This window comes from Thunnus maccoyii, chromosome 2, assembly GCF_910596095.1.
Source record: "Thunnus maccoyii chromosome 2, fThuMac1.1, whole genome shotgun sequence".
NCBI lineage: Eukaryota > Metazoa > Chordata > Actinopteri > Scombriformes > Scombridae > Thunnus > Thunnus maccoyii.
Window position 1 is genome coordinate 29,490,614 of NC_056534.1, and position 24,644 is coordinate 29,515,257.

At 41.5% G+C, this 24,644-nt stretch overlaps 1 protein-coding gene across 1 annotated transcript; it reads right to left on the bottom strand.

Moving 5' to 3' along the window:
- Window positions 1-93: 93 nt before the first annotated feature.
- On the bottom strand, window positions 94-22,581 carry abcc6a (ATP-binding cassette, sub-family C (CFTR/MRP), member 6a). Its single transcript, XM_042395430.1, has 29 exons — window positions 22,495-22,581; window positions 22,240-22,365; window positions 17,781-17,918; window positions 14,180-14,302; window positions 13,013-13,074; window positions 12,742-12,873; window positions 10,014-10,191; window positions 9,608-9,769; window positions 9,399-9,491; window positions 8,636-8,839; window positions 7,901-8,047; window positions 7,691-7,778; window positions 7,050-7,119; window positions 6,837-6,963; window positions 6,571-6,747; window positions 6,295-6,462; window positions 5,884-6,067; window positions 5,630-5,714; window positions 5,410-5,527; window positions 5,068-5,275; window positions 4,598-4,908; window positions 4,095-4,294; window positions 3,740-3,866; window positions 3,393-3,494; window positions 3,133-3,279; window positions 2,846-3,004; window positions 2,520-2,686; window positions 2,152-2,346; window positions 94-1,758 (listed from the first exon to the last, which is right to left on the bottom strand). The coding sequence occupies exons 1-29, from the start codon at window positions 22,519-22,521 to the stop codon at window positions 1,650-1,652; spliced, it is 4,134 nt and encodes a 1,377-aa protein (XP_042251364.1). The 5' UTR covers window positions 22,522-22,581; the 3' UTR covers window positions 94-1,649.
- Window positions 22,582-24,644: the final 2,063 nt, after the last annotated feature.

The window sequence follows — 24,644 nt, forward strand, 5'->3', positions numbered from 1 at the left end:
ACTGAACTGTTAAAATCTTATTAAATCTATTTTTATACAGTCTGTGGTTAAAATCCAGTAATGCACTGCGTCACACATTGAGTATTTATTTGGCATAGCCATTGACACTGAGACTTACCCTGAAATTCTCAAGAATTGCTCTGACAGACTAAGACTTAATATTGATCTCTGATGTTAATACTTAGGGCTAAACCATTACTACAATGTCATTTCAACTTGCCTTGGTGTTTCTTTGTGATAAATCTATATCATAATTTTAATGTGTTTTTTAAGAGCTGCCCAGAAACGTTTTTTAATTAATTTTTTCCTGATACACACTCCCTTTAACATATATGAATTCAAGCATAACCATGATGTAGATTCAAATACATTTTATTGTCCAGCATGATGTATGGAACAAGACAGTACATCAACAGTAAATGGTCAGTGAAAAATGAACAAGCTTGTTATAAAAAGTATAAATATAATACAATCCTCAGAATTTTAAGGACACTTAATACATTTTGTCATATGACATAAATAAACTATAGGGTTTCTCTTTGAATATATTGTCTAAACCAGTAAGACAAAAACAGTAAATGCCTCTTCTCTTTGAAAAGTTCAGTTCTTTGGGTTCTTTGAATCAAGAGTAAAGTGTCAATTTGGTAGTCAAAGTAAAAAGAACAATACTGACTTCTTTCTTTTTTCTCTGCACATATATGCATGGCCTGAGTTGTGTGGTGGAGGCAGAGAGACAATCACACACAGAGATTTATCACCACTGTTTTGAAGAGGCATTCTCTTCATTCATGGTGGTTTTCACTACCGGCTTCAGGTTAAATCTGACCAGAAAGGTCTCTATTGACTTTTTATGTGTTTACTTTGACAGAAATAAACAACAGCCACAACATAGTTGGACGGATGCTAATGTCTTGGCTCACTTAATGTTTTCCTCTTTTCCCCTGACATATAAAAACTCTAAATTTGCAGCTTCAAGCTCAGATTTTGAAGGCTATGAAAACCTCACTTCCCCTACGTTTTCCGGGGTGAACCTTCTGAAGGTTAGTGTGTCAGAGTATTTCCTGTCCCAGTTCCTGGGACAAGAAGACAAAATAGATTTCAATCAATTTACATTTACAAAAGTGCCTCTTTTTTCTTACACAAGGCTAAAAAAAGTGAGTAAACATCATCATTTAAGCCTGAGACAACATCAAAAAAATATGTCATGTGCTTTATAACACTTACAAAAACTACAAAAATAATATAATTCCCATTCAAAAAGAGAATGAAAATCCTTAAGATTTGTGGTGTTTTATTCCAGCCTTTGGCTTAACTCTTCCCTGGAATAAACAGACTCCACTATTCTATATACAATATTTATAGCTTGCAGACTCTCAACAATCCATTGTAGCTTTCTGTTGAATGTTCATTATCTGAGGTTAACAATGTCTTTTCCTGATTTAGGACAGTATGTCCGTGTGTGTTATAAACCTACAAATAGGGACTGGGTCAGCACCTTCTCTTGAGATTCATCGACAATGCCCTTGTGGGGAGGCGTTTTGAGCTGCCACAAAGCTTGGAATGGCTGATTCAACATGTGTTGGAGATCCACACAACTACAGTGCCACATGTGTACACCAGGTAAACAGCTCCATGGTACGAGGCCCTGCCTAGACCAGCCCAGCTTCCCGGCACATTCGGTAGAACTGTCCCCGCTGTGCGATGAGGTTGGCTGGAGAGTCCATCTCAGAGATGTGGCCTCTGTCCATAACAATGACTCTGTAAAGCAGAAAGAGGAGGACGAACACAGGTTTTAGATTCAACATTTCTCTGGTGTAACATGTATGTGAAGGATAATGCTGGACATGTGATTAGCATGTGGTTAGATGTAATTAGTGGATTGTAGGGCTGCAATTAAGAATTGATTTTTTAAAAGGAAAATAATCAATTTTTTATGAATTGTTTTGTTTATAAAATGTCAAAAATATGTCCAGACAGATAAAACAGATACAAGCAGCAAATCCTCCCATTTGAGAAGCCGCAACAATTAAATATTTCATATTTTTACTTGACTTCAATAAACAATTCATTATCTAAACTGTCATTGATTACATTGCTGCCAGTTGAGCTAAATACTTTATTGACTGCGTAGTGTAGTAAGTAGTATCGTACTTAGTGTAGTCCATGATAGTGTTAAGGCGGTGAGCGATGGTCAGGACAGTGCAGTCTTCAAACTGTGTGCGGATTGTTGACTGGATGAGTGTGTCTGTCTCCAGGTCCACAGCAGCTGTTGCCTCATCCAAAACCAGGATCTTGGTTTTCCTCAGCAAGGCTCTGGCAAGGCACACTAGCTGGCGCTGACCCAGACTAAACAGACAAGGAGGAGTTGGAGAAGGAAGGATAGAATCATATCTTAGTTATGGACAGTATGTGTGCTGCAACTCTGTGCAGATATCTGTAATACTCTTGTGACTGACTGGGCTGGACAGGTGGTGGTTTATGTTCATTTCAATGTGTAATATCAGTGTACTCATCTGTACCTGAGGTTTTCTCCTCCCTCTGAGCATTCATGGTTGAGTTTGTCAGGCAGATTAGAGACAAAGTTCTTGAGATGAGCGAGCTCCAATGAACTCCAAATTTCTTCATCGGTGTAGGTATCAAAGGGGTCAAGGTTCATTCGGAGGGAGCCAGAGAACAGAACAGGGTCCTGGGAAAGTGGACAACAGATGTTATTCATCATAAAATTGACCACATTGGCAACAGGACAATTCAGTATGACTTGTATATTGGCCACGGGTTGCAACTACTGCAAACAGTTTATGTGAGAAAAGCCAGGGCTCAGTCTTTGTTAGTACTACTGTCGTACCTGAGGAATGATAGTAATTCGTGATCGGAGGTCATGGAGTCCAATGTCTGCGATGTTGACTCCATCTATAAAGATCTTTCCCTTTGCTGCCTCTAAGATCCTGAAGATCCCCAGGGCAAGTGAGGACTTCCCAGCTCCAGTCCTACCCACAATACCGACCTGGGAAAGGTTTGTTTTAAAGTCAGAATTTATGTGACAGAGTTCTGTGAAAGCCACAGTGAACAGAGCAATTTAAGAAATCCAGGGTTAAGACTGGTGAACATGTTTTATAACACAAGAAGACTCACCCTTTCTCTTTCGTGAATGTTCAAAGTAATGCCCTTCAGTGCCAACTCAAGGCCTTTACGGTACTGCAGCCCATAGTCGTGGAACTCTATAGTTCCTGTCTGGGGCCAGGCCTGAGGCAAGGAGCTGCCCTCTATACTCCAACTAGCCTGTATGAGACGACAACAAAGAGTGAGTATAGAACATAAAAGCCCTCTGGTTGTATGGTGTTGGATTGGTGTCTTGAGCAGCATAAAGTCTAACATGTAGTTGGAACACTGACCTCTTTAGCAGTTTCCGCATACTCATTTACTCTTTCCACAGACACAATATTGTTTTCCACATCGGTCCAGGCTCTCACAATCCAGCTTAGGATTCCAGTAACCTGCAAAATCCAGTGCAATGAGGTTTATTTTTTTCTCTTTTGCTCATAATACATTTACTTATTGTGGAAAAATACATTAATATTTCACATTGATCACCTCATGCTTCATGCAACTGGAGCGAATTCCCACAACGGTGTGTAATTTATAAAAAATGACTGTCTTTGTTGCTACACAGTTGGGTATTGGGACTCCTCCAGTACTACTGTATGACTGTGTGTGTGTGTTTGCGGGCACAACCTCTTACCTGGAGGGAGTGTGAAACAGCCAAACCAACTATGCCTGGGCTCAGGGTGTTTTTTCCCATCACAGAGAGAATGGCAGCTGCTAATACCACACCATTACCAATGAACTCCAGATTGACTGCCAGCCACCTGTGGATGTAACATTGATTTAGCTGTGGGCAGGCAAGTTCCAAAATGTTCAACACTTTCACAATTGTCCTCACTATTAAAGCCTGAAGTCATTTTGCTTAACCAAGTAAGCAATCATTGGTAATTGTTGCTTCTATGAACCATCGCCTTTCTTCATGAATTGTCAACTGAGCAAATAAATGAGTAAATTAAGTTAAAGCCTTTTATAATCATCACATATGATCTCACCGGGTGGCCACAAATCGGGGGAAGTACGATGTCTGATTGAAGTCTACCCTGTCATTGGCTTGCACAATGAACCTGGACTGCTCTCCAAAGGCCCGAATGACGCTGGCACCCTGCACCGTCTCATTGAAGTGGGTGTATATGGGTGAGCGGCTCACAGCCTCCAGTCTCCGCAGCTGACAGGATGTGGCAACATAGAAGCTCTGTAGACCACAGTGGAAAAGTAAAACACCGGCTTTAATGAGTGAAACCAAAGAGGGAGCGCTCAGGATTTTCCCATAATTCATAGTGAATGTGTGTAACATCTATGTCAGCAGGTAGGGAACAAAACACAGAAGTGAATGGCTAAATCAGCATGGTTGGTTTTGGAGCCGGGAGCTTTCCAATAACACTCTGTAATGGAACCCGGCTGTTGCTAAGCCACCTTTAACATAACGCTGTGTGAAAGAAAAAATGAAAGGTCATTGTCATCAGTGGTGAGTTTAAATGTTGAGTAGAAAATGTACCTGGACAAAGGCATAGAGGAAAGCAAGAGGCAGGATGATCACGGCTGCAAAGGGCGTCGCCATCAGCACAATGATGCAGACCTCCATGAGTTTAAAGACGTAGCTCAGCATCATCTTCAAGCCATCGGGCACCATGCAGTCAATGGCATCAATCTCTTTGGCAAAGCGGTTGAGTAGGTTGCCACTGGGTGTGCACTCGAAGAAAGACATGGGAGAGCGTAGCACGTTGATCAGCAGGTCCATGTGCAGGTGGCGAGAGGCTATGATGCCACAGATGGAGATAGCAACAGTCGTACCAAAGATAGCGACACCTGAAGAGAGATGGGAAAGATGTTTGATTAAACCAGAGCCAAGGATGATTCTATACTCTTCCATTTTCCCATATTGTAGAAAACAACTGCAGAAAAAAATTTCGTAGAGATACCTAAATCCATTTTCCATTCTTTTTTAATTCTATGATGGTAACTAACCTTGCGCAAAGCCCAGTGCCCCAAAGACGGTCAGTTTCAGGTCTGTATCAATCTGGGTGCCGTTAACAACTGGGTCGTCAGCCCACATGCTGAGCCAGTAGTTGTAGGCCAGTGAGGCGCCCTGCTGAAAGGCGTACAGGAAGACGATGGGAACGATGATGGCCAAGCCAATGGTCTTAAAGTACTTTTTGTACATCTCCAACCTCACCTGTTGTTGAAAACATGAAAAATACCATTCAGTTTGCGAAACTTACAAGATAACTGGATTTATCTTTTCAGTTGTGTTTATTAGAAGCGGACTGTCACTGGAGCCTCATTTAAAATCTTTAGAATCAATCTTACCCTTCCAGTGCGGGCCTTGTCAACCTCCATCAGCTTGCCCAAGTCCTCGGGGACCTGTTCCTGGTCTGTTTCAGACACAGGCTCCATATTCTGCAGGTTAGTATTAGTGGTGTCACCCCTGGAGGATATGGAGAGGCCAGAGGTCAGTTTAATTAGAAAGATACTTGGGATGCCAAATATCTTAATGACATTTTTGCTGTTCACAGGGTCGTTTACATACCCAATGAGCTGCTCCTGTGACAAGTCTCTGGAGAACGGCATGAAATCGACCATGCTGAGACGAGCATTGGACTTCCTGGAACCAGCTACAAGACGGAGATTTCTTTTTTTATTATTATAAGTTATAAATGCTTGTTTGTTTTTTAAGTGATGTTTATGACATATAATGTACAATAGAAATAATTAAACTAACTGACAAAAACTGAAATAAACAGAACTGTGTGTTTTGGATTTATAGCTGAAATGACTCCTCACCTCTCTGTATGGCACTCTCTTTTCGCTCTGTGTTGGCAAAGGTGTGGATGAAGTCAGCAAAGGCGCCATGGCGACTGAGGAGCTCCTGGTAGGAGCCACTCTCTGTGATTTCTCCATCTACCAGGACAAGGATGAGGTCAGCTTGCGGCAGGAAGCTCATGCCATGGGTCACCAGGACGCGGGTCTGTATAGCAAGTGACATGAGTCAGAAAAACAGGATGTATGCACAATCCAACACTAAATTGAGCCTTTTCTAAAAACAAAGTTGTCAGCAAAGTGTTGGTTTCTATATTATGATAACAATAATGCGGGTCATGTTCTTGGAAAGGGTTTAGGTATTGTGAAACTGTGTTTTGAGTCTTTGCAGCTGAATTGAACAGGCTGAATTACAGGTTTTGTTACGTGTATTACCTTGTCTCTGAGCACTCCTTTTGGTCCAATAACTTTGTCAAAGATGTGTTGACCAACATGTGCATCAACAGCAGACAGTGGATCATCCAGCAGGTATACATCAGCCTTCCTGTAGACAGCCCTGGCCAGGCTCACCCTCTGCTTCTGTCCACCTGAGAGATTCAGTCCCTACATGGACAAAGTTATTAGAAAACTTTGAGACATAACTCATAACAGGATTTAGAGACAAGACAACATCTCACATAATTTATTTTAAAAGTACAACAACTTTTATACCTTCTCTCCAATTTCTGTAGTATCTCCAGCAGGTAGGATGTCGAGGTCGGGCAGCAGGGCGCAAGCCTCCAGCACACGTTGGTACCATGTCTTTAGCTTCTCGCGGCCAAAAATTATGTTGTCCTGAACTGTGGCGTTCTGGATCCAGGCCTGCTGGGGCACATACGCCACAGAGCCCTGTGAAGACAGATGTCAAAAGAGAAACTGTCAGTATTTATTAAATTAAGCTATGAATAGACCTTGCACATGGAACGCAAGCTCAGTACCTTCACAGTGACTTGGCCGCTTCTTTTCTCTGTTTCCCCGAGCATGGCTGACAACAATGAGGACTTTCCACTGCCCACATGTCCAACCACAGCAACGAGGGAACCCCGTGGCACACGGATGCTGATCCTGTGAACAAAGACATGAATTGTCCAGTAAGTCTCTCTTGATTTTATTGGGGATTGAGTGTTTTTCTATTCTTTTTTTAGTCATACCTTTTAAGACATGGAGGGCCCTCTGCAGACCAGCTGAAAGTGCCATTTTCTATCACCACATCCTCCCCGTCTAAGTAAGAAAAGAAAGTAAGGTTAGATGAACAAAAGCTGCAATGAAAACTGAAGACAGGACACGTTCTTTCAACCTGAGAGACAAACAAAACTTTCAAAACAAAATTCCCCCTTGAAGTTACTCGTCAGAGTGTGGCCTGGGCACAATTACAAGTGAATTTGCTTAATCATACAAATTACAGAGCTGTTGCTTTCTCACAAACTGTCTTAGGAAGTGTTGACAGATTACAGACGGAAGAGTGCAGTACTTTTTGTTTAATTTCTCTATGAATCATATGTCTGAATTCATGCTGTGATTTATGTTCAACCACTAAATGGGAACAAACTATAATTACCCTGACTACCATCCAGCCCGGGACCCAGGAAGTGACAGTGCACATGATCCATACAAGGCTGTGGTACTCCACAGATATAAACAACAAAATCTTGTGGGCTGCTTATATTGATTATGACAGCCTATGATTTCACGCAGTATGGGAACCAAGTTCTGGAAATTGTTGAAGTTAAACAGCTTGGTAAAATAGTTTATTCATTCAATGCAATAGTTTATACATGGGTGGAGCTCTTACCAGAACTAAGTGGAGCCTTTGACACATTGTCCACTTTCAACTCCTCTGAGCACAGGTACTTTCCCAGACGTTTCAGTGAAACCACAGCCTGAAACAGAGTCAGTGGTTAATTCTCTGACCTTTGTCCATCACATGGGAACATAAGAATATTCCTCATCGGGCATCATAGGTAGAGAAAACAAATCAAATTTAAACTAAAATGCCACCTACCTGCATGGTTGTGCTTATTGCGAATGGAAGCTGACTAAGTGGGGTCTTCAGAATGTTGATCAGCGCCATTGAGACAAAAACTTTCTGTGCATCCAGGACGTTCCTGTCATCGAGCATTACGTAGACTCCAAACATGGAAAAGGCAATCTAGGTGGAGACATAAAATGTTACTTCTGCAGGCAGAAACTTGTGTGATGGATTAGCTGGTGTTATCCTATATTTCTCTTATTGTCAACAAATCCCACGAAAAAGATCAAAAGCAACAATGGCTTAGTCTGTCTCTCATTACTGTCTATCTTTCCTACGCAATCTTTAAAAACGGGCCAGAACAGTATGGTTTCATTTTTTTAAATGGCTGAGTAATTTCCTAAAACAGCTGAGCACTGTAGTTTTTAGCAAATGTCACTCAAACAGGAGTAAATAGTTAATTTGTTGGGGACTATTTTTAGCTGCGGAGTAATATACATTTGGTGCTTGAGTTGAGAATCTATGGCCGCAAAATGGTGTATGTGGGTTTGATCCAAAATAAACTTCAGTGCCCATATTCATGGTAATGAAGGGGAATGTCAGCCAGTGTAATGGTTCAGCTCACTGATGTGTTTTGATAGTTTTGGACAACACAGACATTACTTTTCAGTATGATCAGTGTATTGTTGGTTTTGGTCTTTTCATGGGATTTGTTGACAACAAGAGAAATAAGGAATATTACCAGCATGTTCAATTCAATGCTCTTACCAGGAATGAAGAGGAGTTAAAGGATGCAATGGAGATGGAATAAAGTATCTGAGACTTCTTCAGGGCCTTGAGCTCCTTTTCTCTGTATCCCAAAACCTGCTCCAGGAAGGCCTTCTCCCAGGCATAGAACTTCAAGATCTTTATTCCATTCAGGATCTCATTCATCAGTTTGATGCGGCCATCCATGAACTTCATCTGGATCTCCTGTTGACCAGACAAAGAGGTTTTTATGTTTTATTATCTGAAGAACAAGCTATCTTGAGCTGAAACTGGGGCACAGTGGAAAGACAATTACCAGACCAAAGCAAATACATGCATTTGTGAACATGGCTTTGTCTGCTCTCATTACAGCTGTAGTAGTTTTCCTGAACATAATAGAACTTGTTTAATTCAATAAGAGTTTATTGCTCGTTACATTTTAGTGATTTTTATGACAAGGAAACAACAAAGGACCAGGAATGCGGTCACTGCATTCAAGACCGAGTTCGATTAAATTGGCATCCAAATTTAAAGAACCGTTTGTTGTTTCTCCAAAGAAATGAAAAATTATGTCTTCCTACTGCCCACCCTTTCCTGTCATTGTTTTTTCAAACACATTATATGGGGCAGACATCAAAAGGACAAGAGAGAATGTACCATTCAGGCCAAACACCCACACGGCTCTTCAGCCACTATCTAAACCAGCTGTGGCATCCCTGACCCAACATGCCAGATGTCAGGGCTATGGAGTAAAAGTGTGAAGAATTCCTTTAACAGCTTTTACCTGCAGCTTGCTTCTTTTCTTTGCTATGAATCCGTTCAGTGGAAAAATGAGAATGACCGTGGCAATTCCTGCCAAAGCAGATGGTCCAAGATGCTAAAAATTAAAAAAAGAAGAGAAAAAAAAAGATAAAGTGGTGTCAAGGGCTTTTCAGTTAAAATGCAGCTGTGCATGAATGGGAGGCATTGTGAAAACACTACATTTCGACATACCTGCCAGAGGAAGAAGAGACAAAGGACAATTTCAATAGGAGCCAGCCATACAGCGTTGAAGTACACCACAAAGTCCATGAGCTTCTGAGTGTCTGCTGAAACCAGATTCACAATCTCGCCCACAGTACAAGTCCTCCTGGCAGCACTGTTTATCACTAAAGACTGAATTGACAACAAAAGAGACAAAGACATTTTAGCCTTCAGTGCACTGTGTGTGTACAATATAATTTTAAACCCTCATAAAGATTTCAGATGATCGTTCATCTTAGGTAAAAGCTGTTAATCATACACTGTGTACTGTTTTCCAGTCTGGAAAGAGGGAAAGCTTTTGTTTTTGCCATTTAGGACATAATTTATTGTGTCTAGAGGTTAGCAGCTACATGTCCGCGGATACAAATTTACCCACCTTCCTGTAAACCAAGCCCATAACAGCTGTCTTCACCCTCATTCCCACTGTGAAGCAAGTGTACATGTACTGATGGTTGAAGAGGGACTGGAGACAGGAGAGGAGGAACATAAGAGTGGCGTAGAAATAGCCTTTCCACAATGGAGCGTCCTCATCTCTCATGAAACCCAAAAGAAGACTGTGGATGGAGAAAAGAAGAAGATTGAGACATAATCAGGATCTTTGGTTGTTTGCAAGTGTTCAATTTTATATGTAATATATCAAAACCTTTTTTCTATGTATGATTTTTCCTGGAAAGTAGTGAAACACACAATTCAAAGCAGACACAGCTAGGTTTTTACTCTGTCAACACGTTTTTTTACTCTGTTTTTTCATTCAATCTTTTTTATTTTACTTTCATTGTGTGCCTTAAACCAATGGCATGGCCTTGAGCGCTGCTGTGGCTGCTGGCCGACTGGTCCACACAAAGTAGCTCGGGTTGCACAACAGTGCTCAGCTTGTGGCCAGGCTGCCCTCACACTTGGCCAGTGGCTTCCTTATTGTGGTCCGCCAGCATTTCTGCCATTTAGAGCCTCCTCTCCCTCTCTGCGTGTTGCCTTGCAGCGCCTCACTGTCCCCCATACTGGAGCACCGAGGACTGTGGTCTCGTCTACTTTTCTTGCTCACAGCTCTATGACCGTAATTAACACTTGCACTGATTCTGTGTTGTGCATCAACAACAACATTCCAGTCTGGCGGGTGGAATGGTGTGGCGGTTGGCGGTTCGCCATGACCTGCTTTCACTGCTGCCAGCTTCTGTTGTTGTTTGGTTGTCGATGTCACAAATCATTAAAGATAGATAGATGACATGTTTCTTTGAATGATCATACCAAGAAAATAAAATCTCTTTCACTTAAATCTCCAAATTGAATTGGACAGTTCATCTCCAAAAAACACAATAAAACCTATTTTTATTCTAGCCTGGATTGCTGTCCATCCAGGTGATTTCGGTGTGACTTGAGGTTTGGAAATACTGGCTGCAGCTTTCCTTAATACAGTGCATCCAATGCCATTTGGTTTGTGGGACTCAGAACACTGAAAAAGTTATATTTGACAAACTCAACAACAACATCTCTTTCCAAATATAATGACACGGTTACTTGTGATAATCCGCAGACCTCCTTATGAACACTTTTATTGAGAACTTCTTGTTATCAAAGCACAACTGTCTGATTTCTATCTTCATACAGAGTGAGCAAACTAGTCACTACAACATCTGTAGATTATCTTCGAAACAAGAATGTTAATGTTGGGGCTTTGGGCACCACAAACCAAATATCCCTGAGCTCCATGGTACTGGGTTGAGATACACGTAATAATTCCCAACAGTGGCAAATCACACCGCAGCTATTTATTGCCAGATGGCCCTGATGGTAAGAGCAAATTTAGGTTGTGGTGCTTTGTCCCTTTAAGTCTTACCTCAGCACCTGGGGGATGGCGAACATGAAGGCATCATGGAATATGATACACAGGGTACCAGTCAGGAAGTATGGACCGAACTTGCGTGCCAGTGTCCTGAGCAGGAAGAACCCAGAGCTCTGCTCCTTCTGCAGCTTCCTGAGGAGCTGAGCTTGGTCTGGCAGTCTGCTCCCCAGCGCCACACCCGACGCCAAGGCCTTCTCCTGCCTGCCAGAGGGAGAGAAGCGCATATGGTTACAGACAAGACATCTGTGTCAGAGATGCTCCAACATGACGCTGGCGCCTTTCAAGTCGTTAATGTAAAACAGACTATAAAAACAAATGTTGTTATTCGTGCCATCACTGATTGACTCAAGAATTCGCCAGGGGCCATAAAAAGCATTATTCCCTGACATAGTTATTAGACTTAATGACAAATCTTCAAAGCAAAGAATCATGTTAACAAGCCTTGAAAATGACACAGGGCTCTTGTCTTGACATTATGGTACTGGATGTCCTTAAGGGACTCTTTTGGACCTATTTTTGGCCCTGAATGCCTCTGGTGATGAGACATCCAGAATTTCAATTAACCGCAATCATAGCTAAGTCAAGCTCTGCTTGAAACATTAAATCAAACAGCACCATGCTGTCATTTGACCATAGTGCAATAAAATGGAATTGATTTCTTGGCTGTTAGCTATGACAATAGTAAAAACAGTACAGTGGATGACAGGCCTGTGTTAAAATAGCAGACCATATGAGCCAGAGGAAACATCAAACAACGACATGTGCACGTGCTGCACATGTCGTTGTTTCCCTGTGAAAATTGGTCCACTGCAGTGCATTCAAGCTAGCTACTGGCTAATACACATAGAAAGAATGAATGAATATAATGTCCTTTTTGGTTCTAGATGGAGCTTTCTAAAGTCTGAAAAAATAACCTTGATGATGTCATCAGGGTTATGATGTCATCAGGGTTATCAGTTATCAGTTTGGGCTTGACTACAAATACAGAACATTTGTGTTATAAACTGGGGGCAAGGAATTGTTCATAAGGCAAGAGGAGCCAATGAAATTATGCTATTGGTTGCATTATGGGAAATGTAGTGTTTTTGGAATTTGACGCATGCTGGACACTAAAAGTCACAATGTCTCGGCCTCTGTTTCTTCGATTCTGATCATTCTTTAGGTAGTATGTCTCTTGTGAGTCCCTCAATATTATGGAAGCACCACACTAAATCACTGGGGTTCCCCTTTAAATTACCAGACATCAATCATCAGGAAGTCTCACTTTTGAATTTTGGCACATTCAGCTGTCCAGTCCTCTTGCAGCTCAGAGATGATCTTGTGTGACGTGTCTTCCTCTCTCAGGGTCCACAGGTCCTCTGCTGCCAGTGGAGTGCGGTATCCTTTCACAACAAGCCTTAGGAGAGAGCACAGAGATGATTCACACTGATGATCATCGATAAAACACACATCATTATTGTAAACAAGTACAAGCTGTTCCTGTAGTGAGTCAACTGAAGGCTAAATATGAGGGGGTTTTTAAACAACCATCTTACCCAGTGAACCACCAGAAGAGGATCTTTGACAGGAAAGAGGCATCTTTTACAGGACAGGGATTCTGCAACAGATTAAAAACCAGACTCACTGTTGTTTTCCCAGTAAATCTCTCACCACTTAAAGGCTTTCGAAGCATACATAGCCTCACTTAGACGGTTGATTGGTGGTTGAATGGTGCACTTGTGAGGAGTGTATTTAACGCAAATGTGTGTAAACAGCATGATACAGTCAGGTGGTCCATTATAGTGAGCAGAGAACTCCCACAGGACAGAATAAATAGAGTTCAGTGTTAGCGCATGGTTAGATGACGTTTTGAGTTCTAGTACTGACTGAGCGGAAATATCTCATCACAAACTCTCCACCAGTGGATACAAACACGCAGACACACAAAAAAGTTTGTTCTCTCACGCATCCACCCTGCCACCCCCTCACCAGGGTGTTTGCTCTCTTCATTACCCGCACTCTTGCTCCTTATCCTCCCCTCGCTTCCTCTCTTCCTGTGAGTAACTCTAACCAGAGCGTGGGGCAGAGAGGCGGAGGAGGTGGGGGAAGAAGAGGACACACCAGGGAGCAACCAATGGGTGTGTCCACCACACCAGACTGTGGCTTATGTATCCTCAGCCTCCTTGCCACCGGCCAAGAATTCGTAAGGGACTTTTCCAGCTATTTTGATTGTTTATCACCAAGGAAATATGACATCACATGGCGGTTTGATTGATTAGAAGCTCATTTTCATTCACCTGTCAGCTGCTCTGTATCCGCTTGCTATTTTGAGCTTGAAAATGTTTTGTCAGCCTCATGATTGATGAGACAGTGAGATGTGGATTTGTATTAAGTAATAGCTTTGCTGTTGTGTGGTCACAGACACTAAGCAGTGGTTATTATGTTATCCAACACTGAAGTGAGTGACTCGTGTTCACGGTATGCAGGAAAAACAACAGCAAGCACACACAGGCTCATTCACACTCTCCTCATAGGAAGCCAAAGCGGTAAAGTGAGAGTGGGAGAGGAAGGAGGGAGGAGGTGAATCACATCATTTCCTCCAAAAGGGAGAGTGCCCTTACAACAAAAGTTGAAAACCACAAGATAACTGGTCAGGCATTTTCCTGGGTATTGGATTGGAGTGGACGTTTTGACGAAAGTGGGATACATTCTCCTCTGCTTACCTTTTCCAAGACGGGTTTTCCCTCTGGAGGTTGGTCAGCAAAACAGCACAGGAAGAGCTGAGCCAGTTGGATGGTGAAGTAAGAGAAGAAGGCGAGGTATCGAACAATATCAGAGGTGATGCCCTGTGGAAAAAGAAAACACAGACTAAAGAGACTGCTAAAAGGCTAAAAAAGTGACAGAGTTGTTTGAGTTTATTCGATTTAATCTATTCCAGACAAGTTTTGCAAGTCAGTCTTTTATTTTAAACCGGTGACAAAATTAATTGGCTTTGTGGTCAAGCGCGTGTCACAGAAAAATAACTTTGTTCTTACATCACGACATAAGGTTTTTCAATAGGATCAAAACGTCTTTTAGTTGCTTCATTTCTTTCAGCATTGCTTAACAAATCACTCAACATCCTGTGGTATACAGTGCCATTCATCTGCACTGTGGCTTTGTGTGCAGTTTCACAACAGTCACAGCACTCAAATCATTATGTTATGTTTCCCATGCTTACACATTGTATAGCAGAGGATATGGTTTATACACTAAGATCACAGACACAATAAAGTGTATTTTGGACCTTTAAGCCACATTGGGGTGAAAACCCAAAGTCTTTAATGGTGTACTTTATATAAATGAAACGATAGTTAAAAACTGCCTCTCAGTCACGCTAAGAGCCCGTATCTGTAAATAGGGAGATTGTGGTTTTACAAACCAGCACGCTTACTTTCAATCAAGGGAGCAGCTGCGATATTAACCACTCAGAGTCGACTTTTGTGAAATGTGGGACTTGCATGTTATTCTTGACATACAGAAATTGTGGGTTTTGGCAGAGGCATTGTTTACTACTGGGTCAACACCACTGCCATAGCCAGTCCGTTGTGCAGCAGTACGGGTATGCTTGAAAGTCAGAGCCATGGTAAACAGTAAAACAATTTTCTCTGAAAAGTGTGGTGTTGTGCCCAGAAAGGCGATATGAAGGGGCCAAATGGATCCGGCCACACAGTGAAAAACAGGGTCAGGATGGTCGGAGAGTGGGTGAGAAAAATGTAGGTCAAGCAACTAAGAATGGCCAAGGGTCCACAAACATGAACTCTGTCAACTCAAGCCTTCAACACTGTGATGCGAATTAGACACTTTCTTTATAAATATTTAGAAAATGTTTCAGTACGATATGTAAATGTGAGCTGTCACACTAGTCACAGGAAAACTATTGAGCTGCGCTGTGTAACTTTTGTTCTTTCACCTGGTTTGTCTATTATAAGGGGTCACTGAATTTGTTAATGCTTCCAAAGAAGAAAACTTTTATATTAGTAAAACATTATACAACACATACTGTAATATGAACACATAAGCAAAAACACCTGTCAAATATACTGAAAATCATTCAAATTTGAAGTTCAAAAAAATTATTCTGGTTGGGACAAATGGGGAAAGGATGAGATGGGGAATGGAAAGTTTTAGAGTTAGAGAAAGAGAGCTTGAACAGTACCAGCCTAGAAATCATAAATTGATATAATGTATGTATGGATGTAATATATGTTTATTGGGAGGAGGTATATTTGTCTTCGGTGTATCCTCATAAATTTTTCTTGTGCATGTGAGTTCCATTTCAGTTTTAAACTGATGATGGGACCCAGGTACATAATCATGAACTGTTTGTATTGCAACTGTATAGATATTAAAGAAATAGTTTGACATTTTGGGAAATACACTTTGCTTTCTTGTCAAGGGTTAGATGTTGTGTCTGTACAGTAAATATGAGAAGAGAAGTTAGCCTGGCTCTGACCAAAGGTACAGATTTATGTACAGGTGAAGCAAATGAGTGTTAATTTGTGAGCTTTAGAGGTGCTGGTAGGCAGATTTTGATACTTTTGTACAGAGCCAGACTAGCTGTTTTCCCTACTGGGCTATAAGATGGACGAGCTCAGCGTGCTGATCAAGACCCAGAAGGAATACTGTGAGTGCAGCATTTTGTATTTCTTTTTTTCTTCTTAATTAGAAGAAGAAAGCCTTCAGGTCTGGGGACTGGGGAAAACTGAAGACTTTACAACACAAATCTTATACCAGTCTGTTCTGACCAGTGCACTGTACTTCTCTGTAGTCTGCTGGGGGAGCAGCATTGGAGCCGGCCACACCAACAGACTTAAACTGATTAAGAAAGCCGGCTCCATATTTAGCTGTAAACCAGACACATTTGAAGTTGTGCTGGAGAAGAGGACACTGAACAAACTGTTATCCATTATGGATAATCCTGACCACCCTCTCCACCGCCTACTAGACAGACAGCGGAGCACTCTCTCTAACAGGTTTGTTCAGCTTTGCTGTCACAAGGACCAATGCAGGAAATCTTTCATGCCCAAAGCAATAACACCGTACAACACCTCACCTCTGTCTAACAGAGAACTCTCAGCTTTATAGTTTCTGTCTGAACTATCCAGTTTCCAGTCTTTGTGCTAAGCTAAGCTAACTGGTTGCTAGTAGTAGCTTTGTATTTACTGTACAGACATAAGAGTGGTATCGACCCTCTCACCAAACACTCAGCAAGAAAGCAAATGAGTGTATTTCCCAAAATATCAAACTATTCCTTCAACAGGTGTCTTATCAGTAGTTTTTGAGTGACTTCCTTTTTATTATTGGTTTTAGGATGCAGTGAGTAGTGCTTGTTCCATCTCATGAACTTCATAGTTATCTTAATCATCTCCAGAAGTTCAATTAAAACCTGATGTGTTGACTTCAATGACCAGGCATGGTCCAGGCATATGAATTAAGTTCATCAATATGCAGAGAAACAATGTGGGGAAGAAATATATCTGTGGTCACGTGTGCATCCTATGAGCACGTGTGCGGTTGTATGAAATGAAAACATCTGTGTCTAAATTCCAAATGGCCTCGCATTATGTGTGGATGCATAGATTTCCATCTGGCTGTGTTTACAGCAGTGTAGGCCCATAAACACAGTGCTGACGTTCCTCTGGTCTGACCCTGGGCTGCCATGTCTCACCAGCATTTATCCCAGGGCCATCATTATTCTCCCCCAAGCAGTGTGGGAATGTCACGCTGAGGACGATAAAACAGAAATATGGATGTGTGCGTGTTTGTGTGTTTTTATAGAAATGCAAACGCAACGGCCCCACGGCTACATGCGCTTAAATAGAAACTTACCCCATACAACAATGATTGCAGTGTCTGACAGAAGACACAGGAAGAAAAGGAAAACTTAAACACACACAGGCTTGACCAGAATTGGCAGTGTCATCCTCCAACACTTGGTTAACTTTAGGTTACCTTGGTTAAAATTTCGAGATGAAATAGAAACTCTTTGCTGACACAGGGTTTATCTCAAGCTGTGCTGCTGGAGTCGTGTGTCTAGACTATGGGTAGGACTAGACCTGATTAGATATCCCTGCATGGTGTTTTGACACTGTAGGTTCACTGAGTTCATGCCTGACAAACACATTCATTTTCGCTGTGACTTGATTTTCATGAAGAGGATGGTTGCGCTTTTGGAAGCTTGGAAGATATGGCATCATACATTAACATGTAGGATAGGGTAAAAATATTCATATTAAACGGTATGATATTAATACTCCTTATTAATTAGTAGGATAAGCATACCTCATCCATGGCCAGCTGGATCTTCGCTCTGAGAGGCACCAGGGAGCAAACAACAGCCAAGACCCAGAACAGGAAGAGGAATATAGAGGAACGGCAGCCTCTGATTCTTTCCAACTGGATGATGCATAAGGTCAGGATCTAGACAGAAACAGAAGAAAGACTTAATTTAAGAATTCACTTGTGAGTAGCCGAAACCATTCTGTCCCAGAAAGCAGAGAGCCAAAACTCCAATCTCTGGCGCCACAATTATGAACAGCTTGGAGCAACTCCTTTGACAACAAAGACAGAAAGAAAAGAATTTGAAGCATGAACTTCTTTTTGAACTCAAATCTTATTTATATATCAATGAGCTTTACATTATAGTTACAATCAGTTCTAAACCAACCAAAACAAACTGCAAGCCAAGCGTTTTTCTTTTTATGGAAGACTGATGATTTTATATAAGCTGCTGTGGGAAAAACTTCATTCCAAGTAGCCACTTAGTGCTACATCATTTTAATTCAATTGAAGAAAATAAAGCGCTATTTCTCCTGTATTAGCTGCAGATGTCACTGCCAATGTTTTCAACAGAGCATAGAAGATTTAGTCAGATCTAATGCAGCCGATGGTGGTTTCGAGAAAAGAACTTGGGTTTCTGGGATTTCCCTGGCCGCAGACACAGATGGGATCTGGCTGACTTCCTATTCCTATAAAAAGTGACATATGTACAGTATGCTGCAAGCCCTCCTCATATTGCTATTGCTTAATTTCATTTTATACTTTCCTCAAAGAAACCTCTATACTGTGAAGTTTTCTCAAAAATAGGACTGATTCAGTATTTGGACATGGCTGCCTGTTCGTCCTCAGAGGAGTCATGTATCTGCCGTTGAACCATTATAAGAAAGATTTTCACATCAACAACCTGATATACTTTATGGGCAGATGTGTGCAGAGGGTGAACATCTTTATCTGCCCTGTTGATATTAACAACATCCAGAATTCTCATACATTTTGTGTGTTGACACAATGATTATTTATTCTTTTCATTTCTTCTTTTTCCCTGAAAACCTGATATTTTTCAAGGGAGTTGTCACGTATCTCCGCAGACATCAAGAAGAAGTCTGGGGAACAGCTTGCCAGTCCATCAAGGAATGAATGTAGATAGACACTTTTTCATACCCATGGGGAATTTAGATTCTCCAGTCCACCTGAATTGAATGTCACTGAGTTTATTAGAGCTTTTTCTGCAAACAGTTGTCTGCTGCTGCTGGAAATTAGCTTGATGAAAGCAGAGATACTGAACCAAAACAGTAAATTTGGGGCAAATAAAAAACAATGAGCTGAAAGATGCTAAAAAGCTCTTTGGAGCTGAGGAAAACTGCAGTCGGCAGATAATTGTCTGCTACTTCTTTATTACGAGGGAGTCCTTTCTACTACTATATTTCTATACTGCACATAGATTTTTTCTCAAGGTGAACTCTATGGAAAGCACTGAATACTGTATACTAGTACTATAGGCAAGAACTTTATGTTCCTGACTGCTGGTACTTTGATTGAGGCTGCATCAGCCTCAGTCCAAATCTTAATATAAGTGAAGGAAATGTAAAGCTGACCTCAGGTCAGTATCTGAGGGCAAGGTCCCTCCTATTATAGCCTTCCGCTCTGACTCTGCCATATTGCTGTAAACCATCAGCCCATCTGTTTGTACAAGTCAGTGGGTGGAACTAAGTCATCACTAAGCCCCAAATCAAAACCCTACCTTATAATTACATGGGAAGTGTGCAGTGCCAGGGAAGGAATAGGAGATTTACGTCATGGTATTGCTGATTATAGTCAGTGTCATGTGTGGACTTTTCATCAATAGTGACCACGATTCATTCGTGGGCTGAGTGACTTGAGCAAAAGGGTTCCCATACATTAGCTTGAGTTGAAGGCCAACACAACAAGTTGGTTGGAGCAACAAGAGCACAGTGTTCCAGGCCTGCACTCAGGGAACGGGTGGTGGTGGGTGGCTACAATCAACATCTAGAAAATTATATCCTTTAATATAGATATGTCTGGCAAGTATATTTTAAAGATTGTGACATTCCTTTATATCGTTCAGTAGATGTTTGTTGTCTGCCCTGCTGCTGTGATAGATGATCCTCAAAATAAATAATCTTTTTTGAAATGTATCCCTAGATACAAGAGACGTCTCAGTGTATTTTTACCCAAACACGTGCCAGTATGGTATTTACTCAGGAGTCTGAAAAGACCACAGGTGGGCAAGGCTGTCTGACCTATAGAGAGTGAGACTATGCAGGAGCTGTATAAGGCTGCAGAGAGAGGAAGCTTTGTGAGTAAAGCTATACGGCTCTGCGGGCACACAAGCAAGCCTTCCTATCTGGGCTCTGCACTGTTGTGCTGCATTGTAAATCTTACATCACTCCTGCTCGGGATAAACAGCATTTTATACTTGCTGTGCCACCCATGTCGTGAGCTGCACCCCTCTTCTATTTGCTCCTACTCATCAGTTAAAATCTACAGAAAATGAGTGGGATCAATGTCTTGAGAAACGTTCAAGGCCATTATCCATCAACACAGATCACAGAAAAACATTTCTCTGATTGCACACCAGCCCTTATCTTCTCTAAATAATGTTCTGTAACCCACCCTACCCACCCTGATCCAGGTAGGGTGGCTATTATAGTTTGATTCAAGATGTTTGAAGGGAGAAGAGACAAACAACATTTGTAAAAATTATAGATCTCATCCAGACTGCATAAGTCTGCACTAGTCTTGCACTGATTTGGATCTAAACACTTGAGTTGTTTAAACTGTTTCTTCAGACTCTGACATACGATCTCCATTCTACTGATTTTGGGTATGGTTTCATTGTTACACTTGTTTATTGAGAGCTGCAGGTTCTTGTTCCAAGTTAAATTGCATGGTCATTTTTTCTCTTTTTTTTCTTCCTTTCTGCAGAGGCCTTGCAATTAAACATGTTGCACCTTAAAGAGGACCTATTATGCTCATTTCCAGCATATTTTTATTTTTGGACTCCACTAGAGTAGCTTTTCATAATTCACAGTTCCTTATTTATCTTATACTGGCCCTTTATGCAGCCTGTCAGTTCAGCCTCTGTCTCTAACAGGCATTCTTAGCTCATGTCTCTTTAAGGCCCAGAAAGAGCCACAATGATGATGATGTTTGATGAAGAGCTGCAAACGACCGGCACACCTCCAACAGGTAAACAACTTATTTTACTTTGCTGTGCATTTGCTCGTCTACCCCAAAACAATGGAAAAACTCCATAATGTTAGCGGAGCAGAGTAGTGAACTTGCACGCTGTGTGCGGAGCAGATGAACATATAAAGAAATCTGTCATGAATTGATGTCAGCTCGGGCTGAAAGTAGAAAAAAATGTTGGAAACTGAGCTTTCAGAGCAGTCTGAAGCTGGTGCTTTTTGCTCACAAGGATTACTTCTACATACGTTTACCAGATTATTTGACATGTTGGTCACTTTTCACATGAACATTCAACATTTTAACATTATATATATGATTGAAGATAAGGAAAAGCGTAATAGGTCCCCTTTAAATACAGTTTTGGTCAGAGCAATGGCACTCAAAAAAGGAGTTGGTGGAAAGGTATGCTATTGGACTTCCAGTTCAATAGCATACCTGTAGCCTACAGTATGTACTGTATAGGCTCAGCCTTTCTATGTAATTAAGTTTTTCATCGGCTACATTTCTGTGTCATTACCTTGTATTTGGCGGTTTTGTGTTTTTCATCAACTATAACTTGCAAGCTCTTGACTGGACAAACACTGACCGTCCACTTGATGTTCCTGAGTGAGTCAATGCTCACAGCTTATTACAGCTGGTTGGCTATGAATGAAATCTGTAAAATATACTTCTGAAAGGCTATTCTGAATATTAGCCAACAGAAAAAATAAGCATCATATAAGAAAAAACATTTCTTTATGACATTGCAGCACCTAACCATCACATTTTTCATTGCATTTAAACTTTGCTCATACTGACTCCACATCAAATAGTAATTGATGTCAGTACATAAGTGCTCTGCGCACTGATGAGTGATGGTCAAATACAGGCTGTGTTTACAGGCTACTGTGATATTTGCATTGCCTGCAACATGATAAATCTATCCCTGGTTGTGCAGCTTTGCACCTCAGTGTCTGGCCAACATACGGTGCATACACTATATATTCTTTCATGTGTCTGCACATTGACATGTGAGCCAGCAGGACGTAGGCTGAAATATTCCCAAAACCTTCCTGTTGCCTGGAGCAATGCTGGAAGAATGTCAGATGTGTGTTTTGGGCTATGAATCAGTGGCATAGCTCAATAGTTAAAGCTTTTTCCATACAAAAACTCTGCACATTTGTGTGGAATAATTCTCTATTTGGATGGAAAGCGCCTAACAAACAAATGAGGGGGAATTAAGTTAAATTCAAGAAAGATCCTCAATATTTACCACAGTCATGCTGCGTATGATGGGGCTGAGTAGGAAGACCATGTGATGCTCAATCTCCTGGCTCCTCTCTAGCAGGATGTAGAAGAACTCCACGAAGCCAAAGGAGGCCAGCAGGAAACCCAGCACCTGAGCAGGACAGGCAGATAACAGGAGACTGCATTCAGATTTGCAAGTATATTTGAGTTCATATTAAGAGATGTACTGCCTTTGTGTCTGCTTTCAGTCAAAGATCAGTCAAACAGTGTGAAGTCTCACCATCTTGGCGGTGCAGAGGCAGGACATTTGAATGCGTCCGCGGTCATGGCAGTAGAGGTGAAGGCAGTAGAAGGGAGCCAGCAACCAGAGATAGACACATGGGACCCACACCAGGATTGTGTTCTGAAAACACTGGGTCAGGTCTGGGTTAGCTGTGTACCACGTACGGTTCCAGTCCTGCAATAGAGAGAAAATAAGAAAGTTCAGGTCAAGAGAATATACCTAAAAGTCAAAAATGTAGATTAAACTGTGAGATTATATTCATCATCTGACAGTCTGTGCACGTGCAGGTCATACGTTTCATCTGTCAAGGCAGTGGAGAGTGAAACCACAGCGAGTCAACAGAATATGTGTGTGTGCCGATGCCTGACAGTGTGACTTGGAAGAAGCCTTCTGTTTCTAAAAAGCTGGGTCAGCCTTTGGATTTTTTTTCTGACCATGTCTCTGGTTTATTTCCTAATTGGAGCAGGACAAAGTAAACTGTCAACACATTAAATTGCAAGGTCAAAAATTATACTAATAATGAACGCCTATAAACAATAAAAGTCAGTTCAGATGAGGTGTGTCGGAGAAATGCAGCCAAATGTTTTGAGATTATGTAATAGCAGCAGAACCAGGATAGGTTGTTTGTGTAAAAAAATAGCTAAATGGCTTGTTGTTGTCTTGCTTCCCTTGTTTATCACCTCACTAGTCTAATGAGGGGCAGGGTGTCTGGCTTCGCTTACGAGACTGCCCTGCGGAGTCACCACACAGGAAGTGGTTTAAAGCTTCTAGCAGTCTAACCCTGCTGGTAGACTCCCAACTGGGATAAGGGAAAGTGGCCACAATTGGTGGCAGCTGCAGAATCATTACGTAATGATTGTACAGCCACAGTCTTGCCAGTGAACTGGAGCAGGTGAGACTCACTCAGACTTTCACAGGTAGATGCTGCAGCACGGAGAGGCATGTCTCAACATGGATAGTGATTAATTCAAGTTTACCATCAATCGCTACAGTTTATCGCCTCCGGAGCCACCAGTGTCTGAATCACGCTCTGACTGTAGGCTACCTGTTCCAGTTTAAATCAAAGCTGGTACGCATCTTTGACTACCTCACCTCAGAGTCACAAAAGTAATATTCTCACATAAATCCTCATAACATAAGTGGTTAGGGTTATGTAATGAAAGCACCTTTCTGCACGTACTGTTTACTAGTGGTCTCTGTGCACACTGATGTACCAGAGTCCATTTAAGTGATAAATCTCTTCAGAGTCAGTGAGTGGGAGGCTGCTTTCACAGACCCTTCTGACTCCTGTGGTCAATGGCAGTCAGATAAACAGAGCGCTTTTATGTATGAAATCCAACTTGTCAAACACACTCTAAGCTTTTTCTTGTGCATTTGCTCAATATTTATCCCGCGTGTCACCCTTGGCTGAAGTGGTTACAGTAAACTAGTAGATGCCAAAAGCTTGGATCTATTTTTATCTGACAAACACAGTGATGTGAAACCAGAGAATAGAGACTTTTACTGTACTGCAAATCTGCTTAATGTCCTTTTTACATCCTGTTGATTTGATAGACCAATTCAGTGCCCAAAACCCCCTTGTAATGCAATTCATGAGCTAATAATTGGCTAAAATGATCAAATCTTGCACTGGATTGTGAGGCAACACAGATTTTTATGTCAGGTTTTGAAAACTGCATTATCTGAGTATGTGGCATCGATAAACTAAGGTAACTGTAATTTTAGGGTGCGTCGACCACTGTCCTACTAGTTTCATCCAGGCTTTGTTCTGTTTTTCAAATTACAGGATGGGTTTATTTAAAGAGAAATGAAACTAAACACAATGCTAGCTCCTAAATTGGCCCCTTTCAAATTTGTCCATCCTAAAGAGCTTGCAAGCTAGGTGTTTCTGGATCAGACCTCTGCTGCTGAGCTGGATTGTGCATGTTCAGTTTAGCACATAAACCCCCATCGCTACCCCGGGGCTGTGACCAATGCGTTGCCAGTGAGGCAATTTCAGAAGTATTTGGAAGGTTGATTACTACAGTTAATAACTGAAGGGTACTTTGCAGCCAGTATGAGACAAAAACATCTGTTAAAACATCCTCCATTCTTTATGATGGATGTTCTCTAGCTAAGAACATTCGGCCTTATATCTTTACTTTGAA

What these genes read in the sequence shown, in the direction of transcription:
- abcc6a (XM_042395430.1), bottom strand. Translation starts at nt 22,521, where the DNA reads ATGTCCTGCCTCTGCACCGCCAAGATG. An exon ending in GAAAACCCGTCTTGGAAAAG is followed by an intron (nt 13,075 to 14,179) that starts GTAAGCAGAGGA and finishes AATCTGTTGCAG; the next exon opens with AATCCCTGTCCTGTAAAAGA. An exon ending in GAATGTGCCAAAATTCAAAA is followed by an intron (nt 10,192 to 12,741) that starts GTGAGACTTCCT and finishes CTCCATCCACAG; the next exon opens with TCTTCTTTTGGGTTTCATGA.